The sequence below is a fragment of the Megachile rotundata genome, chromosome 15 (genome assembly GCF_050947335.1).
Source record: "Megachile rotundata isolate GNS110a chromosome 15, iyMegRotu1, whole genome shotgun sequence".
NCBI lineage: Eukaryota > Metazoa > Arthropoda > Insecta > Hymenoptera > Megachilidae > Megachile > Megachile rotundata.
In genome coordinates, this window is record NC_134997.1 from 9,112,707 (window position 1) to 9,138,430 (window position 25,724).

The 25,724-nt window shown below is 34.9% G+C and overlaps 1 protein-coding gene and 1 long non-coding RNA gene across 10 annotated transcripts in view; one reads left to right on the forward strand and one right to left on the reverse strand.

Moving 5' to 3' along the window:
• The window catches only part of LOC100882038 (salivary peroxidase/catechol oxidase), a 38,336-nt gene that overhangs the window by 6,316 nt on the left and 6,296 nt on the right, over window positions 1–25,724 (forward strand). For 4 of the 8 annotated variants that reach the window (XM_012286141.2, XM_076540336.1, XM_012286137.2 and 1 more), the window contains exons 2-5: window positions 19,844–19,987; window positions 20,500–20,815; window positions 21,599–21,816; window positions 25,126–25,302. In XM_012286141.2, coding sequence (XP_012141531.2) covers window positions 19,855–19,987; window positions 20,500–20,815; window positions 21,599–21,816; window positions 25,126–25,302 — 844 coding nt within the window. In that variant the 5' untranslated portion in view covers window positions 19,844–19,854. Of the gene's footprint in view, window positions 1–7,866; window positions 7,889–8,257; window positions 8,606–19,843; window positions 19,988–20,499; window positions 20,816–21,598; window positions 21,817–25,125; window positions 25,303–25,724 lie in introns of those variants that run through there. The other 4 variants (XM_012286140.2, XM_076540335.1, XM_012286139.2 and 1 more) reach the window with 4 other exon arrangements.
• Window positions 12,314–13,035, reverse strand: LOC143265880 (uncharacterized). 2 transcript variants are annotated; one of them, XR_013040653.1, is made up of 2 exons: window positions 12,928–13,035; window positions 12,314–12,614 (listed from the first exon to the last, which is right to left on the reverse strand). It is a non-coding gene; the product is annotated as an uncharacterized LOC143265880 (long non-coding RNA). The 2 variants fall into 2 exon arrangements; XR_013040654.1 differs by having other exon boundaries at window positions 12,892–12,971.

Below are 25,724 nucleotides of genomic sequence, written 5' to 3' on the forward strand. Positions count from 1 at the left end.
TTAATATAAAATTTAGAAACTAGAAATGTTAATGAAAAGGTAATATAAAATTTAGAAACTCCATATGTTAACGTAAAATTGAGAAACTAGAAATGTTAACATAAAATTTAGAAACTGCATATGTTAAAGTAAAATACAGAAATTAGAAATGTTAATCTGAAATGTAGAAACTAGAAATGTTAGTCTAAAATGCAAAAATGGAAGAGTTGTATAAAATCGTTTGAACGAAAAAGCGTATCGTATTGAAGTTATTGTTGGTGTCATGGCGGACGGTTTGGGGTGCAAGATGTCGGATGGCAGAGTGTTTACTTTTACTATCTTTAATTTTTTAAATACGTATTCAATACTGAGTATTAAAATGCAATAAAACGAGTAAACGCACTAATTTGAACCTAAATTGATAGAAAAAGAGAGAATTGTATTGAAAAATATTGAAAAAAGAGATTGTAAAGTTAACCTATAAAACTTGATGAAAAGAGAAACATGTGAGGTTAAATTTAAATTGTCTTCTTAAGAACGGAAGATTTTTAAAAAATTATTACAACATTTATAAAAATTATTATTACAACATTTGTAAAAATTAACAAACTGAATTATGAAAAAATCTAACTAATGCAAAAATATATTTAATGATTAAAAATATTTAATGTCAACAGTATAATAACCATGTACTTAAATATTAACGTTTATAGCGTGTTTCAAATATTTTTCATCTACCTCAAAAAGATATTTGAACTCAAAATTTGTTTAAAGTTCTAGAAGATTTGATAAAATGTTATTTCTGTAGCAATTAATATTGCGGGAGATAAAGATGTACAGTTATCTCGCTTTTCCTGTCCGTTACACGAAGGAATCTAAATTTAACGCAATTTACACCATTCGCTTTTTTACCGTCACTAAAACCGAATCGAAATTGTATCACGTAAACATCATTACTCGATAAAATTGTATAAACAATTCGTAAAAATCGTTGTTTTGAATCAGACTCGATAAAAAAGTTCTTTTTATTTTAACAAGACAACTTTTTTATTAACCTTGGCATTTGAACGAATGATCCAAAACAACAATTTTGTCAATTGTCTTGTATTTCACAATTATAATTACTTTTTTATTGCTTTATTTTTGATGCTGGAAGAAAATTTGCATTGTAAACAATGGCGAAATGTGTAAAGGTTGTCTTAAGTTTGATTTGAATTTCGCATTGTTTGACTATAGTAATTAAAGTTTGGGGAGGCAAGGGGCAAATATGGCGGCAGATTTTGCGGACGCAGTTGCTCCATATCCCTGAATCAATAGTCGCTGAGTCTTGGTTAAGGGTGACGTGACGTCAGAATTATGGGGAAGGTCAAATATTACAATCGATAGAACCTTGATACAGAATAGAGTACTGTCATTGCGAATCAGATCGAAGCTTGTGTATAATTGTCTGAATCTAAATAAGGAAAATGAGGGTAAATTTGCAATGGGGAGAAATATTCCTCTTGAAGACAAGAGGAAGACATTGGGGGATGAAATGTGGAGGGATGTAATCTTCAAATCTCCAAATTTTCAATTTAGATTTCTAAATTTTTAATATTTAAAAATTTTCAAATTAGCTTTACTATGTACTTAAATTTGCAAGGTTTGAAATTATTTTATATATTCAAGTCTTCAAATTTCAAAATTGATCATTTTATTGAATTTCACAAGCTTTAAGGGATTTTTAGATCTTGAATTCTTATAATGTTAAATTTTTTATTTGTGCAAATTGTCAAACCCAAAATTTTTTATGTCTTGAGTTCTCAATTTCTTATTATACCCTTTCTCACATCTCGAATTCTCAAATTCCCAAATTTCTCACATCACAAATTTCTCATATCACAAATTTCTCATATCACAAATTTCTCATATCTCAAATTTCTCACATCTCAAATTCTCAAATCCCCAAATTTCTCAAATTCCCAAATTTCTCATATCACAAATTTCTCATATCCCAAATTTCTCATATCACAAATTTCTCACATCCCAAATTTCTCACATCCCAAATTTCTCATATCCCGAATTTCTCATATCCCAAATTTCTCACCTCCCAAATTTCTCACATCCCAAATTCCTCACCTCCCAAATTTCTCATATCCCAAATTTCTCATATCCCAAATTTCTCATATCCCAAATTTCTCACCTCCCAAATTTCTCACATCCCAAATTCCTCACCTCCCAAATTTCTCATATCCCAAATTTCTCATATCCCAAATTTCTCATATCCCAAATTTCTCACATCCCAAATTCCTCACCTCCCAAATTTCTCACATCCCAAATTCTCAAATCCCCAAACTTGAAGTCTCTAAATTTACCTACCCCCAATTTCTAAATTCTTCAACTCAAATTTTCCAAACTTCCAAATCCAAATTTCCATGTAAATCTCCAAAAGAAATTTTCCTAAACTGCCCACCTTGAAATTTACCATATTTTCCTCAAATTTCTCCTCTCCATTTGTTCCACAGAAATCCACCACATCCGTCAACACACCTCACTATCTCTCACTTGCATTGTTGTGAAATTTTACATCGATAACAAAAGTATAATATAATCGAGACGTCAATATTTCTCACATTTTCGTAGAACCACGTTATCGTGTATTCCATCGCGGCAAAATTTATTAAATATGACATAAACATCATACAGGAACTGAAAGCAAGTATTAGAAAGTCTACTTTCGAACCCTGACAATTAATATGCAAAAATTTGTTACGTTATTCTATACCTAAATGAAGTCTCCCTGAAAATACCTTTTATACCTTCGTAAAAATACGAATAATATTTTGAAAACGATTTGCAAATGTTTATCATTGAAGCACTTATCTGCTTGTTTAAATGATGATATAACTGCATAGTGTTAATTTATGTACCTCACAGCGCATATTTATTACAGTACTTACATAATCTGAGTCTTTGAAAACTTGAGATTTTTGTTCTCATATTTTTTACCATTTTTCATACGTAAAAAAATTTAAACAACCTTCTGAGACATTCAGTGAAAAATGTAGAAAAAAATAGACTGCTCGAACGTTTCGTATAAATTTTGTTTGCGTTTTTAAACCGCACAATATTTATATACAAAAGATTTCTGAAACGTAGATAAAGTTTTGGGGACACAAAAACAGCTTCTTCAAACAATTTTTTTTGAATCATATTTTTTCTATTTTTAAATTTACAACTTCTACGAATTGGTTTTATAATTCTTTTTAGCTGCAAGGTGAAATTATTTTTAAAGTGATATTTGATATAAGTTTTAATAAAAAAGAAAAGTCATATATTTAATGTCATATTTAATTTTTAACTTGTTTTTTGTAAACAATAATTGCTGTGATGAATAATCATTACCGTGTAGTCCTTGCTTCTATTAAGGTGTTAACAAAATGAAATCACTTTGATATTTGATATAAGTTTTAATAAAAAAAAAATCATATATTTCATGTCATATTTAATTTGTAACTTTTTCTTTGTAAACAATAATTGCTGTGATGAATAGTCATTACCGTGTAGTCCATGCTTCTATTAAGGTGTTAACAAAATGAAATCACTATGATATTTGATATAAGTTTTAATAAAAAAAAAATCATATATTTCATGTCATATTTAATTTGTAACTTTTTCTTTGTAAACAATAATTGCTGTGATGAATAATCATTACCATGTAGTCCTTGCTTCTATTAAGGTGTTAACAAAATGAAATCACTGTGATATTTGATATAAGTTTTAATAAAAAAAAAATCATATATTTAATGTCATATTTAATTTGTTACGTTTTCTTTGTAAACAATAATTGCTGTGATGAATAATCATTACCGTGTAGTCCTTGCTTCCATTAAGGTGTTAACAATTAGAATGTCGTGATAACCTTCATTTCTTTCGGTTTTATCGAAGGAATCGTGTCAATGAAAATCCGCAAATTAGTATAACGACCTCGCGAATACGTGCGAAAATGTAAATTTACGATTACGTAATATATTCAAGGACGAACAGCCGTATGAAAAAGAGTTCGAAATTCTTCGGCAACTTGTTTCGCTGCGGAAATATATGAAAAATGGGATTTCGTAAATAGAGGCTATTTTTGAATTTGTCTGTGTTTATTTTTTTTGGGGACTTTGCAAATTTTGGGATTTGAAGATTTGGAGATTTGGGAAATTGGGTAATTGGGAATTTTAGGGAATTTTAGGGAATTGGAAATTTAGGGAAATGAGAATTTAGGGGGTTGGAAATTGGGGGAATAGGAAATTTTGAAATTTGAGAATTTGGGGATTTGAGGAATTGGAGATTTGAGAATTTGGGGAATTAGGAATTTGGAGAGTTGGAAATTTAGAGCATTGAGAGTTTGGGGATATGGAAATTTGGAGATTTGAGAATTTGGGGAATTAGGAATTTGGAGATTTGAGAATTTGGCAAGGTAGAAATTTAGGGAGTTGAGAATTTGGGGAATTAGGAATTTGGGGAGTTGGAAATTTAGAGCATTGAGAGTTTGGGGATATAAAAATTTGGAGATTTGAGAATTTGGGGAATTAAGAATTTGTAGGTTTGAGAATTTGGGGAATTAGAAGCTTGGAAAAATTTAAGTTTGAGAACTTGGAAGTTTGGACACTTGAGAATTTGGAAATTTGAATTTTAGTTAAAATTTATTATTTCAGTAACTAACATTCTGACAATGTATTAATTTGAAAATTTACCAAAATATAAATTCAATAATTTCCAACACTCTCTAACCCCAACAAACTTCCTCATATCATTTTTATAATTTTCCTCTTCCTCAAATCTATTTCCGCACTTCAGCTGAGATCTTCCCGCCATCTTGTTCTCGATCTCAAGAAAATGGAGGGAGACAATCGACCTTGCCTACCCGCCACTTTTATGCAATCCAACAAGTGTTAACAATTATTCTACTCTTCTCCATCAAACTTACAAGTAGACATAAATATAAGTCATCGATGCACTTAATGCACCAAGAATTCAATTGATCAAACTCTTCGTATACAACTACATCTTCAATCGAGTTAGCACCCTCTTTATTTATAACTGCTCTCGTTTCACGGATACATTGAACCAGTGACACGGTCTCCATTCTTCATTCGGATGATGAGAACTGAATAGAAAAACGTGCGTCTACTTTTCCATTCTTATATAATGTACCCCTATTAGTTTAAAAAAAGTGCATCAGGAAACCTTGTAATATGCAAAAACAATTGCATTTTCCGCGTGTTCCGTTAATGTTATACCTGTTCGCCGTTAAGTGCAATTATAGCTGTTTATGTTATATGAGCCTCTAGCGGAGGAATTTAAAAATTGCTTCATAAATAGAACGTAATTGTAACGACTTTGTTTTTTGTATTGTTTTACATACTTGTTTTTGATAAAAGTATTACGACGCAAGTAAATATTTTTTTGGTTTATGTAAGTGCTTTGGAGAGGAGGTTGAGTCTTGAGAAGTTGGAGACTTTTTAGAGGATTTTGAGACTTTTGAATTAGGGGGTCAATTTTGGGGTTAAGGAAATTTGGGATTTGGAAATTTTGGGAGGAATTTGGGGGTTGAGAAGATTAGGGATTTGGGAATTTAAGGAGTGGGAATTTAGGAAGTGGAAAATTTAGGAATTGGGAATTTAAGAAGTGGGAATTTAGGGATTTGGAAATTTAGAGATTTGGGAATTTAGAGATTTGGGAATTTAGGGATTTGGGAATTTAGGGATTTGGGAATTTAGGGATTTGGGAATTTAGGAATTGGGAAGTTAGGAAGTGGGGAATTTAGGAAGCAGGCATTTAGGAGTTAAGAAAATTAGGGATTTGGATATTTAAGGATTTGTCAATTTTGGAATTTGGAAATTTAGAGATTTAAGAATTAAAAAATTGGAAATTTAGGAAATAGGGATATAGGAAGTGGAAATTTAGGGATTTGGGAATTTAGGAATTGGGAATTTAGAAAGTGGGGAATTTAGGAAGTAGGCACTTAGGATTTAAGTAAATTAGATATTTGGAAATTTAGGAATTTGTCAATTTTGGGATTTGGAAATTTAGGAAGTGGGAATTTAGAAAGTGGGAATTTAAGGATTTGAGAATTTAGAAAGTGGGAATTTAAAAAGTAGGGATTTAGGAAGTGGGAATTTAGAGATTTGCAAATTTAGTAAGAAGTTCAGAAATTTGGAAATTTACACATCTCAAAATTATAAATTTTAATCTTCAAAAATTTTGAAATTACATAATTTACAAACTTAATAAATTACAAATTCAAAAATATAAAAATGAAAAAATCTAGAAATTTAATATCCAAAACCTTCTCTTCCATAATTACAACAACACCAAAGTACCAATTAAAAACCACAATATTACACAAAACCAACAATTTTCCACTATATCAAAAAAAAAGTTTGAAACGCTTTCCACAAACAGCTTATCTCCCCACAAAGGAAAAGCGTTGGAGCAATGGAAAATTACCGAGTCACTGGCAGTGAATCAATGGGATATTAAGGTGTATTTCTAAGAGTGGTGAAACATGAAGTATCGATTGTACTCGTGTATTAAACGAAATAGTTCGATACCTTCAGATCGATCGAAGTACGAGTTTGCGCGTTGCCTCCATTTTGTCCCCTTTGTGTACTTAGGTACCGATACTGCGCACGAGAGAGAAAGCGGTGGAAAAGTACTGGGAACAATTTTACTAAGGGTCTAGTTTATGGCTTTTGTGTGGGGCATTTGTAAGGGACCCAGGTATAGGGATTTACTTGTCTTTTTCTTTTGACTCAGTGGTTCTCAATCTACAACGCTACAAATATATATTATTAAAACAAATATAGGAGTATATACAGCAATACTCAGAAATGTCAAATTAAGTCATCTCTTATCATAAATAAATTTATTGATCATCAAGTTAAGAATTTTTCATGAAACAGATAACGATCGATTATCTACAAAATTGCGCAAATTGATCACAACAGAAAACACAAACGAAAATATTGACAATTTTTCACAAACATTTATGAAAATATTGAGATTCAAGTTGTATTAAAGATCATTTTTTACAATGTATTGTTTGCAAGAATAAATTTATTACAGACGTCGCAGAAGTAGATAATGTTCACGTATCTTAAATTTCCAAAATTAATTAGTATTTATTTACGTCATATGTTGTAAACAATGAATCTGCCATTACACGTCAATAATTAATTACAAACTTGATAAACATTATCTACATTTAAAAATTATCTATATTATTGGTTTATTTATTTTATCTTCCAACCGTTAAAACACACTGCGTCGCAAAATTGCTCAAATATCAAATAGAGGCTAGGTCAGGAATATTTTGGCTACTATTGTGTCTCAGGCAACGTTTCATAATCGAAAAAGAGGCAACAACCTCCAAAACCGTGAATCATCGACTCGCAAAAACTCGTTCCAAGATCGAAGATATCGACGAAAACATCCGAAAAATATATCGAGTTTTCTCGATAGAGCCACGTCAGAGAAAACCCGTTCTTTACGCCAATATCAGGCCGCTCGGTAAACAGAAAATCATGCGGCGAAGAATCGGCCGGCGATAACCTGGAACGCTCGGTAAGCAGGCACGCAGCGAGAAGTAGGAGGGAGAGCGAGCACGTGCTCACCGAGTGATAGAACTTTTTTTTTTACCTCGACCGAATAAGGTGACCCTACCCTGATAGTGGGGCCCCGTGAGCGAGCAAATACGCAAAATCCAGGGAATTAACGGAACAAGGACCGAGAGATGTGCAGCGCGCGGAAAGAGGAAGATACGCGCGACGAGGACAGGCTCGACAAAATGGCGAAGTGCGCAGGTGCACGGAATGGTGGGGCGCCACGGGACGGAATTAGGCGAATACACGAGTGCGACGGAGACGCCTTATGGAAAGTACGTTCATGTGAGACTCGAGAAAAATGTATCGAGTATCGTGAAAGTGTATGATGTTAGGTTGAGTAACCCTTAGAGAGAGGAGATGATCTAACTGTTATGCAAAGGATCAATTTTTACCCCCTGCAAATTTTCAGTTAGCCCCAAATAGTTCAGCTTCTCACACATTCTAGCTCAAGTTCCCAAATAGTGATATGAAAAATTTGAGATTTAGCTTGAAATGGAAAATGGGAATGAGAATGCACACATGTGAAGAGATATTCCAAAGGAGGACCCCCGAAGAAAAAGAGACGGTACCGCGTATGTGTTGGTATCACAGTTAACGAGGGAGGGAAAAAGAGGGGGGCACGTAGAAAAGACAGAGACGGGAAAGAGAGTTCAGCAGTCTGTGGCGCCGTGTTCGCATTTAGTCGTCTTCGCTATCTTGAACACGTTCGAACTGCGACTGCCTTTTCGCGGCTTTTCCGTAAATCAAACGTTTCCTCTAAGAAGGTGATCTGTGTCGGAACCGGAGCTAAGTCTCAGGGACAGTATCGATTTCTTCGGAGTTGGTTCTTTATTCAGGCTCGTTTTGAATGTGTCGATAAACACGTTCGCTGTTTCACTGCTGACGGCAGCTGTTTCGAGTATTGAGAATGTTCCTTGTTGCGCCGGTCGACAACAATCGCTGGGCCTACACGATGCACGGTTTGGAGAAGCCTATGGATCACGTGTCTGGTAATGTTCTTTCTGGATACCATGTGTTTTGGAAATGACCTAACTCGACATAATTCAAATTATAAGGGGGACAGCTGGGTAAATGTTCATAAGTAACTTTAGGGTCTGTTTAATGTTTGATACTCGTGGCGGACGCTTCCAGAAACCATGCTCAAAATTGACTGTTTAACCTTTTCAGCTGTTGTCACAAAACGTCGCTTTACGTTGAACGAAATCATAATTAAGATAAATCACTACTTATCAAATTAACGAAGACCAAATTCCGAGTTAACGAGAACCTTGTCAGAGGTTAAGATTCGAAAATAACGTTCACCTCGAGTATCTCCCAGTTTTTATCAGCTTCCTTGATTCCCGGAAAACATGGTACGTTTCCTCGAGTTATGTCACTCTCGAATCACATGTACGTATAGTAAACATACGTCGTAAAATTTCGAGGAATTTTATTGTTCGGACAAGTGTCAGAGCAGTAACCCAAATAAGAGTATTTGGCAGACGTGTTACGTTTAGCCTTTGCCATATTGTGCCTCAACCTTTAACCTGACATTGTTACTGTGATGAGAACCTTTTAGAGTTCATGTGACCTGGGTTAAAGGTTTAGAAGATTTAAGGTTTAGAAGGTTAAAGGTTCTGTGAGAGTAGGCACTTGGGATGTGTGATTAGAATGCTTTGGATGCAGTTTTTATGATGTGGATGTTGATTTTGTAGGGAGGCGTTGCACGTTATTTGATAGAAAGGGATATGTTAGAAAGGGACTCCACATTTTTTGGAGTGGGTTGATTTATTTAATAGTTCTTGATAAACTTTTTGTTTATGTCAAAGTTTCTGATAGTACAATTGTTTTGAAGTACGTCTATGATGCTATCTGCTATCTGAAATCTGATTTTGGTTATAGGAGATGAAGCTGTGTTTTTGGTACAGTTGATGGAGCTATGCTTTTGATGCAGTTATACTTTTAATGAAGTTCAATTGTATTTAATGAAGTTATACTTTTGATGCAATTGATGAAGCTGTATTTTGGCTATAACTCATGTAGTTGTGTTTTTGATACATTTGATGAAACTGTACTTTGGATGCAATTTATGAAGCTACATTTTAGATGCAATTGATGAAGTTACATTTTGGCTACATCTCATGTGGTTGTGTTTTATATGCAGTTCATGAATGAGTATTGTGAATGCAGTTGCTGAAGTTATATTTTGGAAGACATTCATGAAACTGTATTTTGGATGCAATTGATAGAGCTACATTTTAGATGCAATTGATGAAGTTACATTTTGGCTACATCTCATGTGGTTGTGTTTTAAATGCACTTCATGAATGAGTATTGTGGATGCAGTTGCTGAAGCTATATTTTGAAAGATATTCATGAAACTGTATTTTGGATGTACTTGATGAAGCAACATTTTGGATGTAGTTGATGAAGCCACATTTTGGATGTAGTTGATGAAGTTATATTTTGGCTACATCTCATGTAGTTGTGTTTTGAATAAACTTCATGAATGAGTATTGTGGATGCAGTTGCTGAAGCTATATTTTGGAAGACATTGATTGAAGCTACATTATGGATGCACTTGATGAAATTACATTGTGGATGCAATTGATGAAACTGTATTTTAGATATAACTGATGGAGCTGTATTTTGACTACAATTCATGAAACCATATTCTGAATATATCTCATGTAGCTATTTATTCTTCACAATTTCTGAAGTTGTCTTCTGATCATCCAGAGCTATCCAGCCATATTATAGTTTATACAGGGTGTCTCACAACTAGAGTTACTAGCTACAAACTTACCAGTTAAAAAAGGTTAACTTACTATTTACTCTTGAGAAGAAGTTGTAACTCACATGGTTCTCCTTATATTACACTACATGTGATCTCCACAATAATTGAAGCAACCCTAACAAAAATTTGAACCAAAACAAAACTTTGTTCCCAATCTCATGAGAACAATCCACTGTTCTAGTCATATATTGCTTCTATGAATCCACACATATGAATCTATATAATTTTTATAAAATCGCATCTCTTAAATGTGACCCTAAATTCTTCATCCACATCCTAAATTCTTTACTTCGATTAGCACTAACGACTTCAGTTGATACAGTAGTCAATGAATAATAAAAGCGACTGAAATTGGGAATACACTTAATTGCTCTACATTTTATTTCCCTGAAAGAATACATTATTATATCGATCGGTGACCTACTAAACAACGGATGCATAACGTGAAAGTATAGGATATTGAAAACAATAATGAGAATCCATATTGCATAAATTATACTTTTAAGAGTCGTTTGCATTCTTTGCTTTCATAGAAAGTGAATTTCGAAGCAAAATTTGTATTCTACCACGATATCTAATTTTTAGCTTGTTGAGAAGTTGGGAAATTGAGAATTTAGGAAGTGGGGAATTTAGAAATTTGGAAATTTAGGGAATTGGGAATTTAGAGATTTGGAAATATAGGAAATTGGGAATTTAGGAAATGGGAATTTAGGAATTGGGGAATTTAGGAAGTGGGAAATTTGGGAAGTGGGAAATTTAGGAAGTGGGAATTTAGGAAGTGGGAATTTAGAGATTTGGGAATTTAGGAAGAGGGAATTTAGAGATTTGGAAATTTAGGGAATTGGGAATTTAGGAAATGGGAATTTAGGAATTGGGGAATTTAAGAAATGGGAATTTAGGAAGTGGGGAATTTAGGAAGTGGGGAATTTAGGAATTGGGGAATTTAGGAAGTGGGGAATTTAGAGATTTGGGAATTTAGAGATTTGGAAATTTAGGGAATTGGGAATTTAGGAAATGGGAATTTAGGAATTGTGGAATTTAGGAAATGGGAATTTAGGAAGTGGGGAATTTAGAGACTTGGAAATTTAGGAATTGGGGAATTAAGAGATTTGGAAATTTAGGAATTGGGGAATTAAGAGATTTGGAAATTTAGGAAGTGGAAATTTAGGAAGTAGTAAACTTACGAAATGGGAAATTTATGAATTAAGAAAATTAAGATTTGGAAATTTAAGGATTTGTCAACTTCGGAAATTGGAAGGCGATAATTTTGACACGAACACCGACTTGCAAATTATTTCGAGCTAGTAAATATTTACGGAAACTTAGCATTTTGTGAAGCATTGTTCATCAAACAAATTTTAATACTATTGCACATTGTATGTTTATTAGTTTGCACTGTTGAGCAAATTTAACTTACGGTCATTTCCTGTTACTGTTACGAAATATTGCACGTGATACTTGTTTCCTAAGGTAATGTTCTCGAATTGACTATTATGGCCATATAACGAGATGATTTTAATTTTACGATGATTTTAATTCAAAAATTTATTTGAACCCATTGCAAGTTTTTTGCAAGAATATTTGAAACAAATCTTACTACAAAATCTTACTAACATCAAAATTATTTAAAAATTATTAAACAAAAATTAAGATTTGCAAATTATTCAAGCTTGTTTCATAAGATTTTTTTTTAAGTTTCACTTTTTCTATAATATTATGATCAGCTACAGTTTCAAAAAAAAAAGTAAAATCCAGTCCTCTAAAAATAAATAAATTTTATTTGCAAAGCAGTAGATGATTGATGCAGTTGTTTACCACAAACAAATAAAAATAGTCCAACGATATTATAATGGTAATTATTTGCAAATGTACATCATTTTTTTAACTAAAGGTTAAGTAAACAAGGAAATAAAAAAAAGAGTTTTTAAAGTTCCATGTAAATAGAACAAACTCCTTACTGTAACAGTATACATCGCAGAGAATAAAACTCCTTGTTTTTTATTTCTCCAGTTACGTTTTAACATCGTCTGTTTCATTGTTTTCCAGATATTTTTGTATTTTTGTTTTCTTCCTTCAATTTCAAGGTTTAGGAAATTTTTATACGATTCGTTTACAGAACTTTCAGAAAAGCTTCGCAAATACTTCAAACTTTCTCCAATAAAATGTCTGCATTTTCCGACGAATTAAAAATGGAGAATCACGTAAACAACAATGGAACCAACCTAACAATTTATCTCGAGTTTAAAAATAATGAAAAAGTTCAGATTTAACAAGATTTATTTTATTTTTATTTAAGCAACCATTGTACCACTTTTTACCAACCGTAACATAACATAACAATGAAAATTTATCTCAAGTTTATAAATAATGAAAAAGTTCACATTTAACAAGATTTATTTTATTTTTATGTAAACAAGCATTGAACCACTTTTTGTCATAAAGTTACAAAATGATAAACGACATCAAAGTGGTACAAAGGTCCTCCCTTTTTCTACTAACCTAACATTATCATAATCGATTCTTTTTTACAAATACCTCCATTCTCCAAGCAGTGTTATTGAACAAACTGTTTTTGTGGTCTCAGAATTTTTACGACCCGATCATACTCAAATGTTATTTATTCAGTTACATCGTTCCTCCTCGCGACATATGCGTCGAAAGAAAATATTTATGTGACACGACTGAAATACGTTTGCATTATTTTTATCAGAAAAAGGAGACCTATTCACGAGGAACGATTCACTGGGAAAAGGTCGTGACTTGTTTTCGAAGTGTCTGGAACAGTTGGGACGTTGTTATGCAATATTTAGATCGTGTGCAACCGTGATGCATAATTTACGATCGCGTTAAACGACGTTTAAGAACCTACGACACGTATGAAATGTCTTCTTAAATTGTCAGATATGATTGGAGAGACACGTAGGAAATTGTAGTTAGTTTGGGGAAGGATTTGTTTGGTTAGATTAGGTTTGGTTAGGTTTTAACAATCCACGACACTTGTACGAAACGTCTTCTTAAATTATCAGATATGATTATAGAGATACGTAGAAAATTGTAGTTAGTTAGTTTGAAGAAGGATCTGTGTGATTAGGTTTGGTAGAAGACATCAACGAGGTTAATAGGGAACCGTGGAAGTTAGGTTAGGTCCAAAGGAATCATGTGAGCTTCCTCAAGCTATGTCTTAGAGAGTCCACATATTTATTTCTCTACTTTACTCAAATTTAAATATAACCAAACGTACATCCAATGATAGTGTTGAAACTTTCATAATCTTATGATGGAAATATAAAATTGCAGTTAGTAAGTTTGAAAGACCTCTGTAGTTAGGTTAAATTGACTTGGTATGAGACTGGATAGCAATGAAATTAATATGGAACTATAAAAGTTAGGTTAGGTTAGTTGAACAATAACAATAGTTAGGTTAGATTGACTTGATATGAAACCTGATATTAATGAGATCAATAGGGAACCGTAGAAGTTAGGTTAAATCCAAAGAAATCATGTGAGCTTCCTCAAGCTATGTCTTAGAGAGTCCACATATTTATTTTTCTACTTTACTCAAATTTAAATATAACCAAACGTAAATCCAATGATAGTGTTGAAACTTTCAGAATCTTATGATGGAAGTATAAAATTGCAGTTAGTAAGTTTGAAAGACCTCTGTAGTTAGGTTAAATTGACTTGGTATGAGACTGGATAGCAATGAAATTAATATGGAACTATAAAAGTTAGGTTAGGTTAGTTGAACAATAACAATAGTTAGGTTAGGTTGACTTAGTATAAGACCTGATAGCAACAAGGTTAATATGGAACCATAAAAGTTAGGTAAGGTTAGTTGACCACAATAATCATAAAAATTATCAAAATCACTCCTTGATGCTCTTTTTGTAAACATATTTTCGAACACGAAATGCATTCATTATTCATATCTCGGTATACTTCGCCACTTCCTGGTCATCATCAATAGTTAGCTTGTTCAAGAAGCTAGCTACAATATTATCGGCTCAACGTCTTAAGTCTTAGTTCGAAAAATAATTAACATACGAGAAAAACATTGGTGTCATTCAACATTCGCAAAAGCATTTAGATTACAAGATGGAGACGAATATTAATAGACATACACCTTGTCTGTTTATCCAGGCATTAATATTCATTGATATTGACAAAAGTACTTCTTAACAAATTTATTTTTATTGCGCAATCGAGTGATGTTCGTAAAGGTCGGGGTAGAAATCTTGATCTTATTTTTATTTCTTTAGCATCTGGGTGATCTGGATGACACTTGGTTCTATTTTTGATCGTATTAAATTCTTGAGTAATTCAGAGGTTTGAGGAGGCTGGAATCTCCTATGAATAAAGTGCTTTGAACGATTTGAAAAGATATTCAAACTATAATTTGGGTAGTCTAACTATTATTTAGCTAAACCTAGTCCCACATTCACCTAAACCTAGAATGTGGACTCTGTAAGACATGTGACGAGTTAAATTTCATTTCAGCATCGAATTTAATTCTTGTACTTTCATTTTGACGTCCGAAAATCAAACATAGCTCTGATTTGTGGATATTCAAAGTACAATTTAGCTAAACCTAGTCCCACATTCACCTAAACCTAGAATGTGGACTCTGTAAGACATGTGACGACTTAAACTTCATTTCAGCATCGAATTTAATTCTTGTACTTTCATTTTGACGTCCCAAAAATCAAACATAGCTCTGATTTGTGGATATTCAAAGCATAATTTAGCTAAATCTAGTCCCATATTCACCTAAACCTAGAATGTGGATTCTATAAGACATGTGACGACTTAAACTTCGTTTCAGCATCGAATTTAATTCTTGTACTTTCATTTTGACGTCCGAAAATCAAACATAGCTCCAACAGTTATGGATTAAGACTTCGATGATTCATCAACACGTGTGCTAAACGTTCCAACAAAAATAACGTATCATTCAGAGTCCAGTTGAGAACCTCATCTCTAAATTGCTCCATATTGCATTTTTAATACATGTCTGGCTAAGCAATTAATTTTAGCATTCATGCTCTGCATCCTAATTGCCTCTCGCCATCCACATGCGTCTAGAATATTCAATTCAGCTCATTAGTTCTTAAAGTCAAATATAAGACGAAAGGACAAGTGAAAATTCGTTTCTAATCACTCCATTCCAGGAATTAATTTAATGTACGATAAACTGAATTAAATGAGACCTCATATTCCTAGTATTGCATAAAGGTTCTGAGGGTTATCATGTTTAGTTCAAAGGTTACAAGTACGTGACTTCATACATGTTCCTCGAAAATGGAGTTGAATATCAATCACGTAGTAAGTTCGTAGCTTTATCAATGACACTTCGTCAGCTATGATAATGTGAGTCGTGAGCACTTATTTGCACGTATCGAGTATTATTTCATTTAGAAATGTAATACTGACACCTGAAATAACAATGGGAGTCAATTGGTTCTAAAGTAAAAATATGGGGATTATTAATGTGTGTATTGATTGAATTTATGATGTTCTTTTATGCTTTGAAGTATGAAATTCCAAATTTTCCAAATCCCAAATCACCCAAATTCCAAATCTTCCAAATCCCAAAGCTTGCAAATCCCAAATCTTCCAAATCCCAAATCACCCAAATTCCAAATTTCCCAAATTCCAAATCTTCCAAATCCCAAATCACCCAAATTCCAAATCCTTCAAATTCCAAATTTTCCAAATCCCAAATTTCCCAAATTCCAAATCTTCCAAATTCCAAGTCTTCCAAATCCCAAAGCTTGCAAATCCCAAAGCTTCCAAATCTCAAATCTTCCAAATCCCAAATCACCCAAATTCCAAATTTCCCAAATTCCAAATCTTCCAAATTCCAAGTCTTCCAAATCCCAAAGCTTGCAAATCCCAAAGCTTCCAAATCCCAAATCTTCCAAATCCCAAATCACCCAAATTCCAAATTTCCCAAATTCCAAATCTTCCAAATCCCAAAGCATCCAAATCCCAAATCACCCAAATTCCAAATTTCCCAAATTCCAAATCTTCCAAATTCCAAGTCTTCCAAATCCCAAAGCTTGCAAATCCCAAAGCTTCCAAATCCCAAATCTTCCAAATCCCAAATCACCCAAATTCCAAATTTCCCAAATTCCAAATCTTCCAAATCCCAAAGCATCCAAATTCCAAAGCTTGCAAATTCCAAAACTCCCAAATTCCAAAGCTTGCAAATCCCAAATCTTCCAAATTCCAAAACTTGCAAATCCCAAATCTTCCAAATCCCAAATTTCCCAAATTCCAAATCTTCCAAATTCCAAGTCTTCCAAATCCCAAAGCTTGCAAATCCCAAAGCTTCCAAATCCCAAATCTTCCAAATCCCAAATCACCCAAATTCCAAATTTCCCAAATTCCAAATCTTCCAAATCCCAAAGCATCCAAATTCCAAAGCTTGCAAATTCCAAAACTCCCAAATTCCAAAGCTTGCAAATCCCAAATCTTCCAAATTCCAAAGCTTGCAAATCCCAAATCTTCCAAATCCCAAATTTCCCAAATTCCAAATCTTCCAAATTCCAAGTCTTCCAAATCCCAAAGCTTGCAAATCCCAAAGCTTCCAAATCCCAAATCTTCCAAATCCCAAATCACCCAAATTCCAAATTTCCCAAATTCCAAATCTTCCAAATCCCAAAGCATCCAAATTCCAAAGCTTGCAAATTCCAAAACTCCCAAATTCCAAAGCTTGCAAATCCCAAATCTTCCAAATTCCAAAGCTTGCAAATCCCAAATCTTCCAAATCCCAAAGCTTCCAAATTCCAAAACTCCCAAATTCCAAAGCTTGCAAATCCCAAACCTTGCAAATCCCAAATCTTCCAACTTCCAAAACTTGCAAATTCCAAACCTCCCAAATCCCAAACTTCCCAAATCCCAAACCTCTCAAATCCCAAACCTCCCAAATCCCAAATCCTCCAAATCCCAAATCCCCCAAATCCCAAACCTCCCAAAAACATCCTATCCCCAAATATCAAATTCCCCACCAAACCCATCTTCCTCCATTCCCTCACCGCAATGAGTCCATCTTCCTCCATTCCTCAGAACACCCATCCAAACACATTTATCACTCATTTCCCCAACTAAGAAACCGTAGTCCGAACAGTTTCATAGCCACGAAGCAAAGTGCAATATGCGCAGATAGAACCGAATCGAATAAAGAGATCATAAATTAACGATCAAAAGCCTGCCTCGATTAAGCGAATAAAGTTAATGTCAAGGAGGCATCGAGAGCGTAAACAAGAATTGAATGACGTGCCCCTGGAAATCATTTGAAACATATCGAATGAAAACAAACGTGGCCATTTATCTCCGTATGATATACTGCACGCACGTTGATAAACGGCTAGCTCCGATACATTATCCTCTGTATTAATAGAATCGAAAAAAGCACTTTTGTCGTCATCCAAAGACAAACATTTAGATAGGTCGTAGATCACGTCGCAGCGATTAACAATGTTTTATGGGTTGTTTGCTGTGCTCGGATATCTCTAATGACGTCTGCGTTGAAGGAACAGAAAATTATAATTATTAAATCGATTTTGTGTTGTTCGTCGTGGAGTTTAGGCGTAGTTTGCTTTTGCGGATTTGAATTTCGCGCCGGCGGTATTGCGCAGTGGCGCGCTATTTGAAGCTAGGTTGCTTTATGTAACTGTATTTGAAATGCTGTTATCTTCTGTTTATGTTTCCACGTGGAAAATAAAACTTACACGTAATTTTATCCATTTGTCACGTTTTTATAGACTTTTCAAAACAGTTTGAGTAAACTGGCTAGACTTGTGATTAGATATCTGGTTGATTAATGGGAGTTTTGTAAAATGCTGTTTCAACAACTGTTTGTTACGTGCATTTTGTTTTTTGTTGAGATTAGAGATAAGTTTGTTATAAAATAGTTGTTGCAATTAGAAGATAAAGAATTTCAAGAGTACAGGTTATTTATAGGTACTTCTGTATCTAGTTATTAATTCAAGTAAATTTTCTTGAAAGAAAAAAGTAAAAAGAAAGCAAATTCTTTCTTTCGAAAAAATTTTCTAAAATTAAACGACACACGATTAATTTAACGCCAATATCAGATATAGTATGAATTGTCATTCTCGCAAAAAAAAACTGGAACGGTTCCAGATAAATTCACTATCGATAACCCCAGAATACCTCTGCTATCAGTGACGTCAATGTTTCATACTGAAAACTACGATTTCAAAAATCGGGGCAAACAATCGCAGTTATAATTTGCTGGAATATCTTTATTTTTAGCGAAAATATCTTTATTTTTCTGCAAAAAGTTCTATCAATATCTGACATTTCTTGATGCAAAATTAAATGGAAGTTAAATACTAAATCTGTGACTGGTGTATGAATTTTATTAGGAAAATACAAATTTTTGTGAGGATAAAATGAAATTAATAATAGTAGTAACAAAAGTAGTTCAAATTGTCTGTAGGAGTTTAGATGATTTTTTAAAAATGAGTTTGCTCAATGTGATCAATGTGATTGATTATTAGTTAATTTTTGTCTCAAAATATATTTTGTTACAAATATTTTTATTTGTAATATTTTAATTATATGTAACTTGTAATATATGCAACAAGTATATAAAATATAATGTACAGTAAAAATCCAATACATATTAATTTTTCAAAGTTCATATTGAAAAATGAACCCAACAGCCACTGCGTCCTCACAGCGGCCATTTTGATTAACCGCTCCACAAACGAGCGCCAATAAATATTTTTATTTGCAACATTTTAATTATATATAACTTGTAATATACGCAACAAGTATATAAAATATAATGTACAGTAAAAATCCAATACATATTAATTTTTCAAAGTGTCAAAGTTTATATTGAAAAACGAACCCAACAACCATAGCGTCCCAATAGCGGCCATTTTGATTTATCGCTCCACAAACGAGCGCCAATAAATATTTTTATTTGCAACATTTTGATTATATATAACTTGTAATATACGCAACAAGTATATAAAATATAATATACAGTAAAAATCCAATACATAATAATGTCGTAAAGTATTAAAGTTTGCGTTCGAAAAATGAACCTAACCATAACGTCCCCACAGTGGCCATTTTGATTTCCCGCTCCACAAACGAGCCAATAAATATCAGTCACTGCGCAAATTTTTTGCACGATCGGTTGATTAATGTTCACAACAAAGAACCCCTTAACAATATCAGACGGTGCGAATTGATAAAAGGGAACTAGTCATATTCATTCGGGCTAACGATGGCCATGAGAACCGACCAATGAATTCACGCGACGCAGTATTTCCCGATAAAAGGAAGTATATACGTAAAATGCACGCTGCGGTTAATTTTGTAAACATCGGCCGGCGAGGTCCAGCTTTTGAATCATCGGTCAGGGAAATATTAACCGGCGATTACTAACGACCGTTCATTTTACTTTGTGCAGCCGGAGGCCTGATGGCGGGTTCTGTGGCTACTTTGGCGATCCTGTGGGTCTCCTTGCAGACCATGGGATTCCTAGGGAATTCCCATTCCATAGGGGCCTATAAACTTCCGATGTCCTTGCAGAACTATCTTGCTAGCTATACCGGTAAGTTTACTTTTTACTTTTTTATTTGTTGAAGAATTTATTGGTGAAGAGGAGTCTTCAATGTCAGGATGATCCTAGATTACTTTAACAAACTTCTTCTTTTTTATAATTATTTTTATTTAGGGTGGTTTTTTTAAATTGAGGGGAGGTTCATGCTGTTTGTGATATTAATAAGAGTCAATGGGGAATTTTTGGTGCTGTCTTAAGTTCATAGTGAAATTAATACTCAAGCTTGACTACTGTATTTGTTCATAACTCAAGTCATCCAGGGACAACTTCAATTAAAATTGTCTGTTAAGTGAAATAATAAAAACGAACATTTTCAACAACAAAAATTTTCTCAATGAAACAAATTATCAACAATGAAAATTTTGTCAAAGAAAAAAATAGTCAACAACAAAAATTTTCTTAACGAAAAAAATGTTCATGAATGAAAATTTTCTCCCAATCCGAACAAAGTTCGATATAACCCCACTGAAATGACAGACTTCGTTTTACCGACGTTTTTAAAGGTATCCTTTCAGGTTTGCCGGTGTCGAACTACCCTTACGAGGGCGTCGTAGACGCGGGCCTTTTCCAAGATCGACATTACCCCCACATCGACAAGGCGGTGTTGAACAACTCGATCAATTTCGCGAAAAGCTTGGTCGATCGTATGAGCACCCTCGAAAGGAATATCGCTACCGCTGGCGTCGAATTGATGGTTCACACGCCGGCTGGAAAGCAATTTCTAGATTCATATCCTTCCGAGGATGCTTTCGAGAGAGGCCTCGACGCCATCGTCGCGATGAAAGCTTCGTCCTATCTCCTTCATCAGAGCTGTCGCAGGTAACATATTTGTTTCATGCATTTACCCTCGTGACAGCGATATACCAACTGCATCCTTCTTCGACCTTGTCTTAAACTTTCATTCATTTTATTGTCAAGACTTCATAACAGATTATGAGTAGCATGTTATAGAATTACAGTATAAATATATTAAAATGATTTATTTTGGTGATGAACAATATACGTATGATTATAGAACTTGCAACTTTTGTTGTACTTGAAGAAAGACCTCTCATAAGTGTCTCTAATAAAGTCTAATAAATAACAAGATCTCTAATAAAGTTCAATAAATAACAACAATTTTAATAAAGTCTCATAAATAGCAAGATCTTTAATAAAATCTAATAAATAACAAGATCTATCAATATAAATAAAGCCTCTCATAATAGTCTTCCAACTTTTGCCTCCAACTTAGGCAAACAGTATAAGGATACCTACGTCTTGCACGAGAAGCTATCGCAACATAAATCTTTCAATAGCTTCTCATTTGCTGGCAAACTTGAATATATCCTCTCAAAATAAGTGTCTGATTAAAAATGTACCTTGATAACTTAGAAAAAATAAAAATAATGACCGATCGAAGTGGATCGTACATCTATTTGATGCTCTGCGCATGGCCGCATCAAGATGGCCGCCGGGTCCCTTCACAAGTTTGGACTAATGATCATAGCAGAGGCCCTTATGCTCGACTGATCCTTATCCTAATCAATCAACCTTCACAAGTTGTTTAGATGTTTTTGAGAGATGACAGTGTTTGAATAATGTATAACGATTTTGTTGCAGGTTCGGTTTGGAAAAAGACGACTGTGCTCGTTTCATATCCAGCCTGTCGCTGCAGGGTACTCCGTTGAGTTCATCCTGCTCGGCATCGCAGACGATGGTCTGCAACCCGAGGGCTAAATACCGAAGCATCGACGGCACTTGCAATAACGTTGAAAATCCGACCTGGGGTAGTGCGATGACCGCGTACACCAGAATTCTCTTCCCCCAATATTTCGACGGTAAGGATCCTTCCTACCGTGTGGTCCAGGCTTCATTCCCCGTTTTCATTAACGGTCTATCGTTCTCGCGAAGTGTCGGTTCGGATCGTGTGAAATTCGTGACCTAACATCATACGGGAGATATTTCATTTTTGTGGTATAATAATACAATTATTTGCAGCCTATGAACGCTTAGCGCTTCCCTTTTCCCTTTTGTCCCTCATCCTCTTTTTGTCTCATCTCGTAATTTTGGCTGACGATTTACGGTTGATAACCGAGTTTGATCTTCCATTGACTTAGTAAGGAGCTAGTAAGTTAGCAAGGAGCCATCTTGGATGTGTTCTTCAGCTGTTTGAGGTGTTTATTAGTAGGTGAACAGATCATTGCGTGACTAGTAAGCTCAACCTCTTCAAGGACTTGTGCATTCAGTTTGCTTTCTAATTCACAAATGTGGACATCATCTTTTCAGAATTTGTCGTCATATGAGATATTTTTAAATCACTTCTTCTTCAAAAAAATTATCCCTGAAGAGGTTGCAAATAAGATGACAGAACTAAAAAATGCAAATTTCTGAATCAGTAGCCTTCACATCTCTTGCATAATGAATATATTTCGATCACTCGACTTCTATTAATCAGACAGACGTCTGATTATTCTGAGGATTCTCAAACAGGTTTCTCGAATAATTTTTCGGATCAAGGAAGCATCAGAACTAACCTTTCGTAACGTGTGTCGTATAGGTACTCTAGGAACTCTTCCTAGTAAAGGTGTCGAAGCTCGAAAAATCGTTGCAACGCAAACAGTCGTTATCAACCTCGACCTACTAACCCACCTAGTCCGCTCACAAACCTTGCAAAAACATACGATATCACACACTCACATACACGAAACGGAACACGTGATGCAGGACACGGACATACACAACAACGACGCAAAAGAAATCAAATACATTCAATTTTAGTTTGAATAAAAAAAATATGAAAAAAAAAATGTATATGAAAAGAAAACGAGCACACTCTCTGATCCTTGGGCGCTATGGATTAAAAAACGTTCGTCGATTGGCTTAACAAATTATATTCTGTGATTTGCATTACAGTTGTTGTGCGATAAGGCACATAGAGCATAAAATGCCTGAGTGTAGCAGTGAATAATACTGCCTACAATAGGGTGCCCCGGTCGGGAGATTCTATCCAGCAGTAGAATGTGTATGTAAACTAATTCGGATATACCTAATAATGTATCATATTTTATTATTGTAACACTAGTTCAACTATTTTCTGTTGATTGCGGTATACGGGTCTCGTTAAAGGTGTCCGAGTCAAGCGAATGACAAATTGGGAGAGCCGTTCGCTAATTCTGACCCTACGACACTTTGATGGATTTGGTAGACGAATTGGTACTTGGGATCATTTGGAGGGATTTGTGGGAGTTAGTGGGACTTTATATTGGGGGGTAATGTAGGGTTGGGAGTAAGGGACACCCACTACTTGGTTTGGATTTTTTGGAAATTTGGATATCCTCATATTCCTACATTCGCTGATTCATCTATTCCCACATATGTGAATGCTCATGTCCTCAACTCCCTACATTTGTAACCACATTCAATTCTCAGATCTTCAGATGCTTACATTACCAAACTTCTAAGTGCTCAAATCCTTAAGTACCAAGTGTCAGACCTCTAAAATCCAAATGTCCAAATGTGGATATTATTGAACCTTAAAAGTCCACATATGTAACTTCTCACATCCTCAAATTTCCATATTCCTCAATTCCTAAATGTCCAAATCTTCAAATAGCAGGTGTCAAACCTCTAAATCCCAAATGTCCACATGTGGATATGATTAAACTCTAACTTTCACATCTGTAAACCCCAAATCCTGAGATTCCTTAATTCCTAAATGTCCAAACCCTCAAACCCTAAGTGCTCAGACCACTAAATCCCAAATGTCCAAATTACCATATAGCTAAATCCCAAATCTCCACATCTGTAAATCCCTAAATGAGTCCTATACTCTCCAAATGAGACTTAGAATCCCAGAATGAGTCCTAGACCTAGAATCTCCAAATGAGTCCTAGTCCTAGAATCCCAGAATGAGTCCTAGACCTAGAATTCCCAACTGAGTCCTAGTCCTAGAATCCCCAAATGAGTCCTAGACCTAGAATTACCAAATGAGTCCTAGATCTAGAATCCCCAAATGAGTCCTAGATCTAGAATCCCAGAATGAGTCCTAGACCTAGAATCCCCAAATGAGTTCTAGACCTAGAATCCCCAAATGAGCCCTAGATCTAGAATCCCCAAATGAGTCCTAGTCCTAGAATCCCCAAATGAGCCCTAGATCTAGAATCCCCAAATGAGTCCTAGTCCTAGAATTCCCAAATGAGTCCTAGATCTAGAATTCCCAAATGAGTCCTAGACTTAGAATCCCCAACGAGCCATAGAATCCTCTAAGGAGTCCTAGAATCCTCTAATGAGTCCTATAATCCCCAAATAAGTCCTACAATCCCCAAATCCCAAACATATCTCCAACTTCCAATCACCAAACAACTCAAAAGACCCTCAACCAAAAACCATCGAGTAGTGCGGTCATTTTCCCCCATACATTTTCCCCCACGCACACTCCCCAACGTACAGATCACATACAATCATCTCCCAGTTTGATTCTCTCGCTTGGGCACCTTCATCAGTCACCAGAATAAATTACTTGATTCCTTCTGCGAGCGTTCTCGACGTGATATCACGTTCTATCTGTTACCAAGCATCATATACCTATTCGAATGAGAACGATCGTATTGAAAAGTCAGTTCTCAGCGCGCGTGTTTCGTCGATAACGCATCAGAAACGTCATGTGTCGAAGTAGAAGATAAATCATAAAAAAACGTTCAGTTGCTCTGCAGCGCGAGAGTAATCGTTTAATCCAGGGATCAGCGCTGGGGAAAAGAACAGAATCGCGGTTAGGATGACATTGAGGGTCATTTTAATGGGTGGTCTCTGAACAGCTGTCGCGAGCTGGAGGCAGGTTAGGCACGGTTAGGCACGCGGTTTTTTACGCAGGATTTTAATACTAATTCGGTCGCGGACTTTGGCTCGCTCTCGCGCTGTACAGACACTACACGCGCGATTTTTGTTCAAGTCGGAGTAACCGGTCCTTTTTAAAACTTTGCTTTGCATTTGATTTTGATTTTGTTAAGAATAAGATACTAGATGTCATAATTGTCTAGATGTGATTGCTATGAGATGTTAGGGATTTAGTAAAGGTAGAGACAGTGTTACTCCGATTTGGCGCCATGTGGGTTGTGAAACATGAGCCTAATGCTTCGTTTGGCGACCAGGAATCCAAGAACCGAGGCGCATGGGCCGCACCAAAAAACCGCTACCAGGTGCCAGGACCGTAAGCGTGGCTCTGTCGACCCCTAACGATCTTTCCGATGTCAGTAGGACGTTGACGGTCATGCAGTGGGGACAGTTCATTGCTAACGACATGTCTTACACTCCTGTGAGGAAAATGAGTGAGTACCTTTTTGCTGTTTCACTTGGTTTGCTACTTTGTACCGTTTGACCAAATATCCAAAGTTGTATTTAAATTTCTGAAGTTCCAAATGTCCACATCACTAGTTTACATGTATTCTACATGTCTAAGTTATCAAACCCTCAAACTTTTAAGTTTACAAATCTGGGAATTCTCAAATCTACAACTCTTCAGATCTTTAATCCTCCAAATGTCAACATCTTCAAATCCTCAAATTCTCAAATCCCTAAGTCTTCAAATCTCCAAATGTCCAAACCTGCAAATCCTTAAACCCTTAAGTCCTCAAATCACCAAGCCTCCAAATCTTCAAATCCTCAAATTCTCAAACCCTCAAACCCCTAAATCTTCAAATCCTCAAATCCTCAAACCCTCAAACCCCTAAATCTTCAAATCCTCAAATTC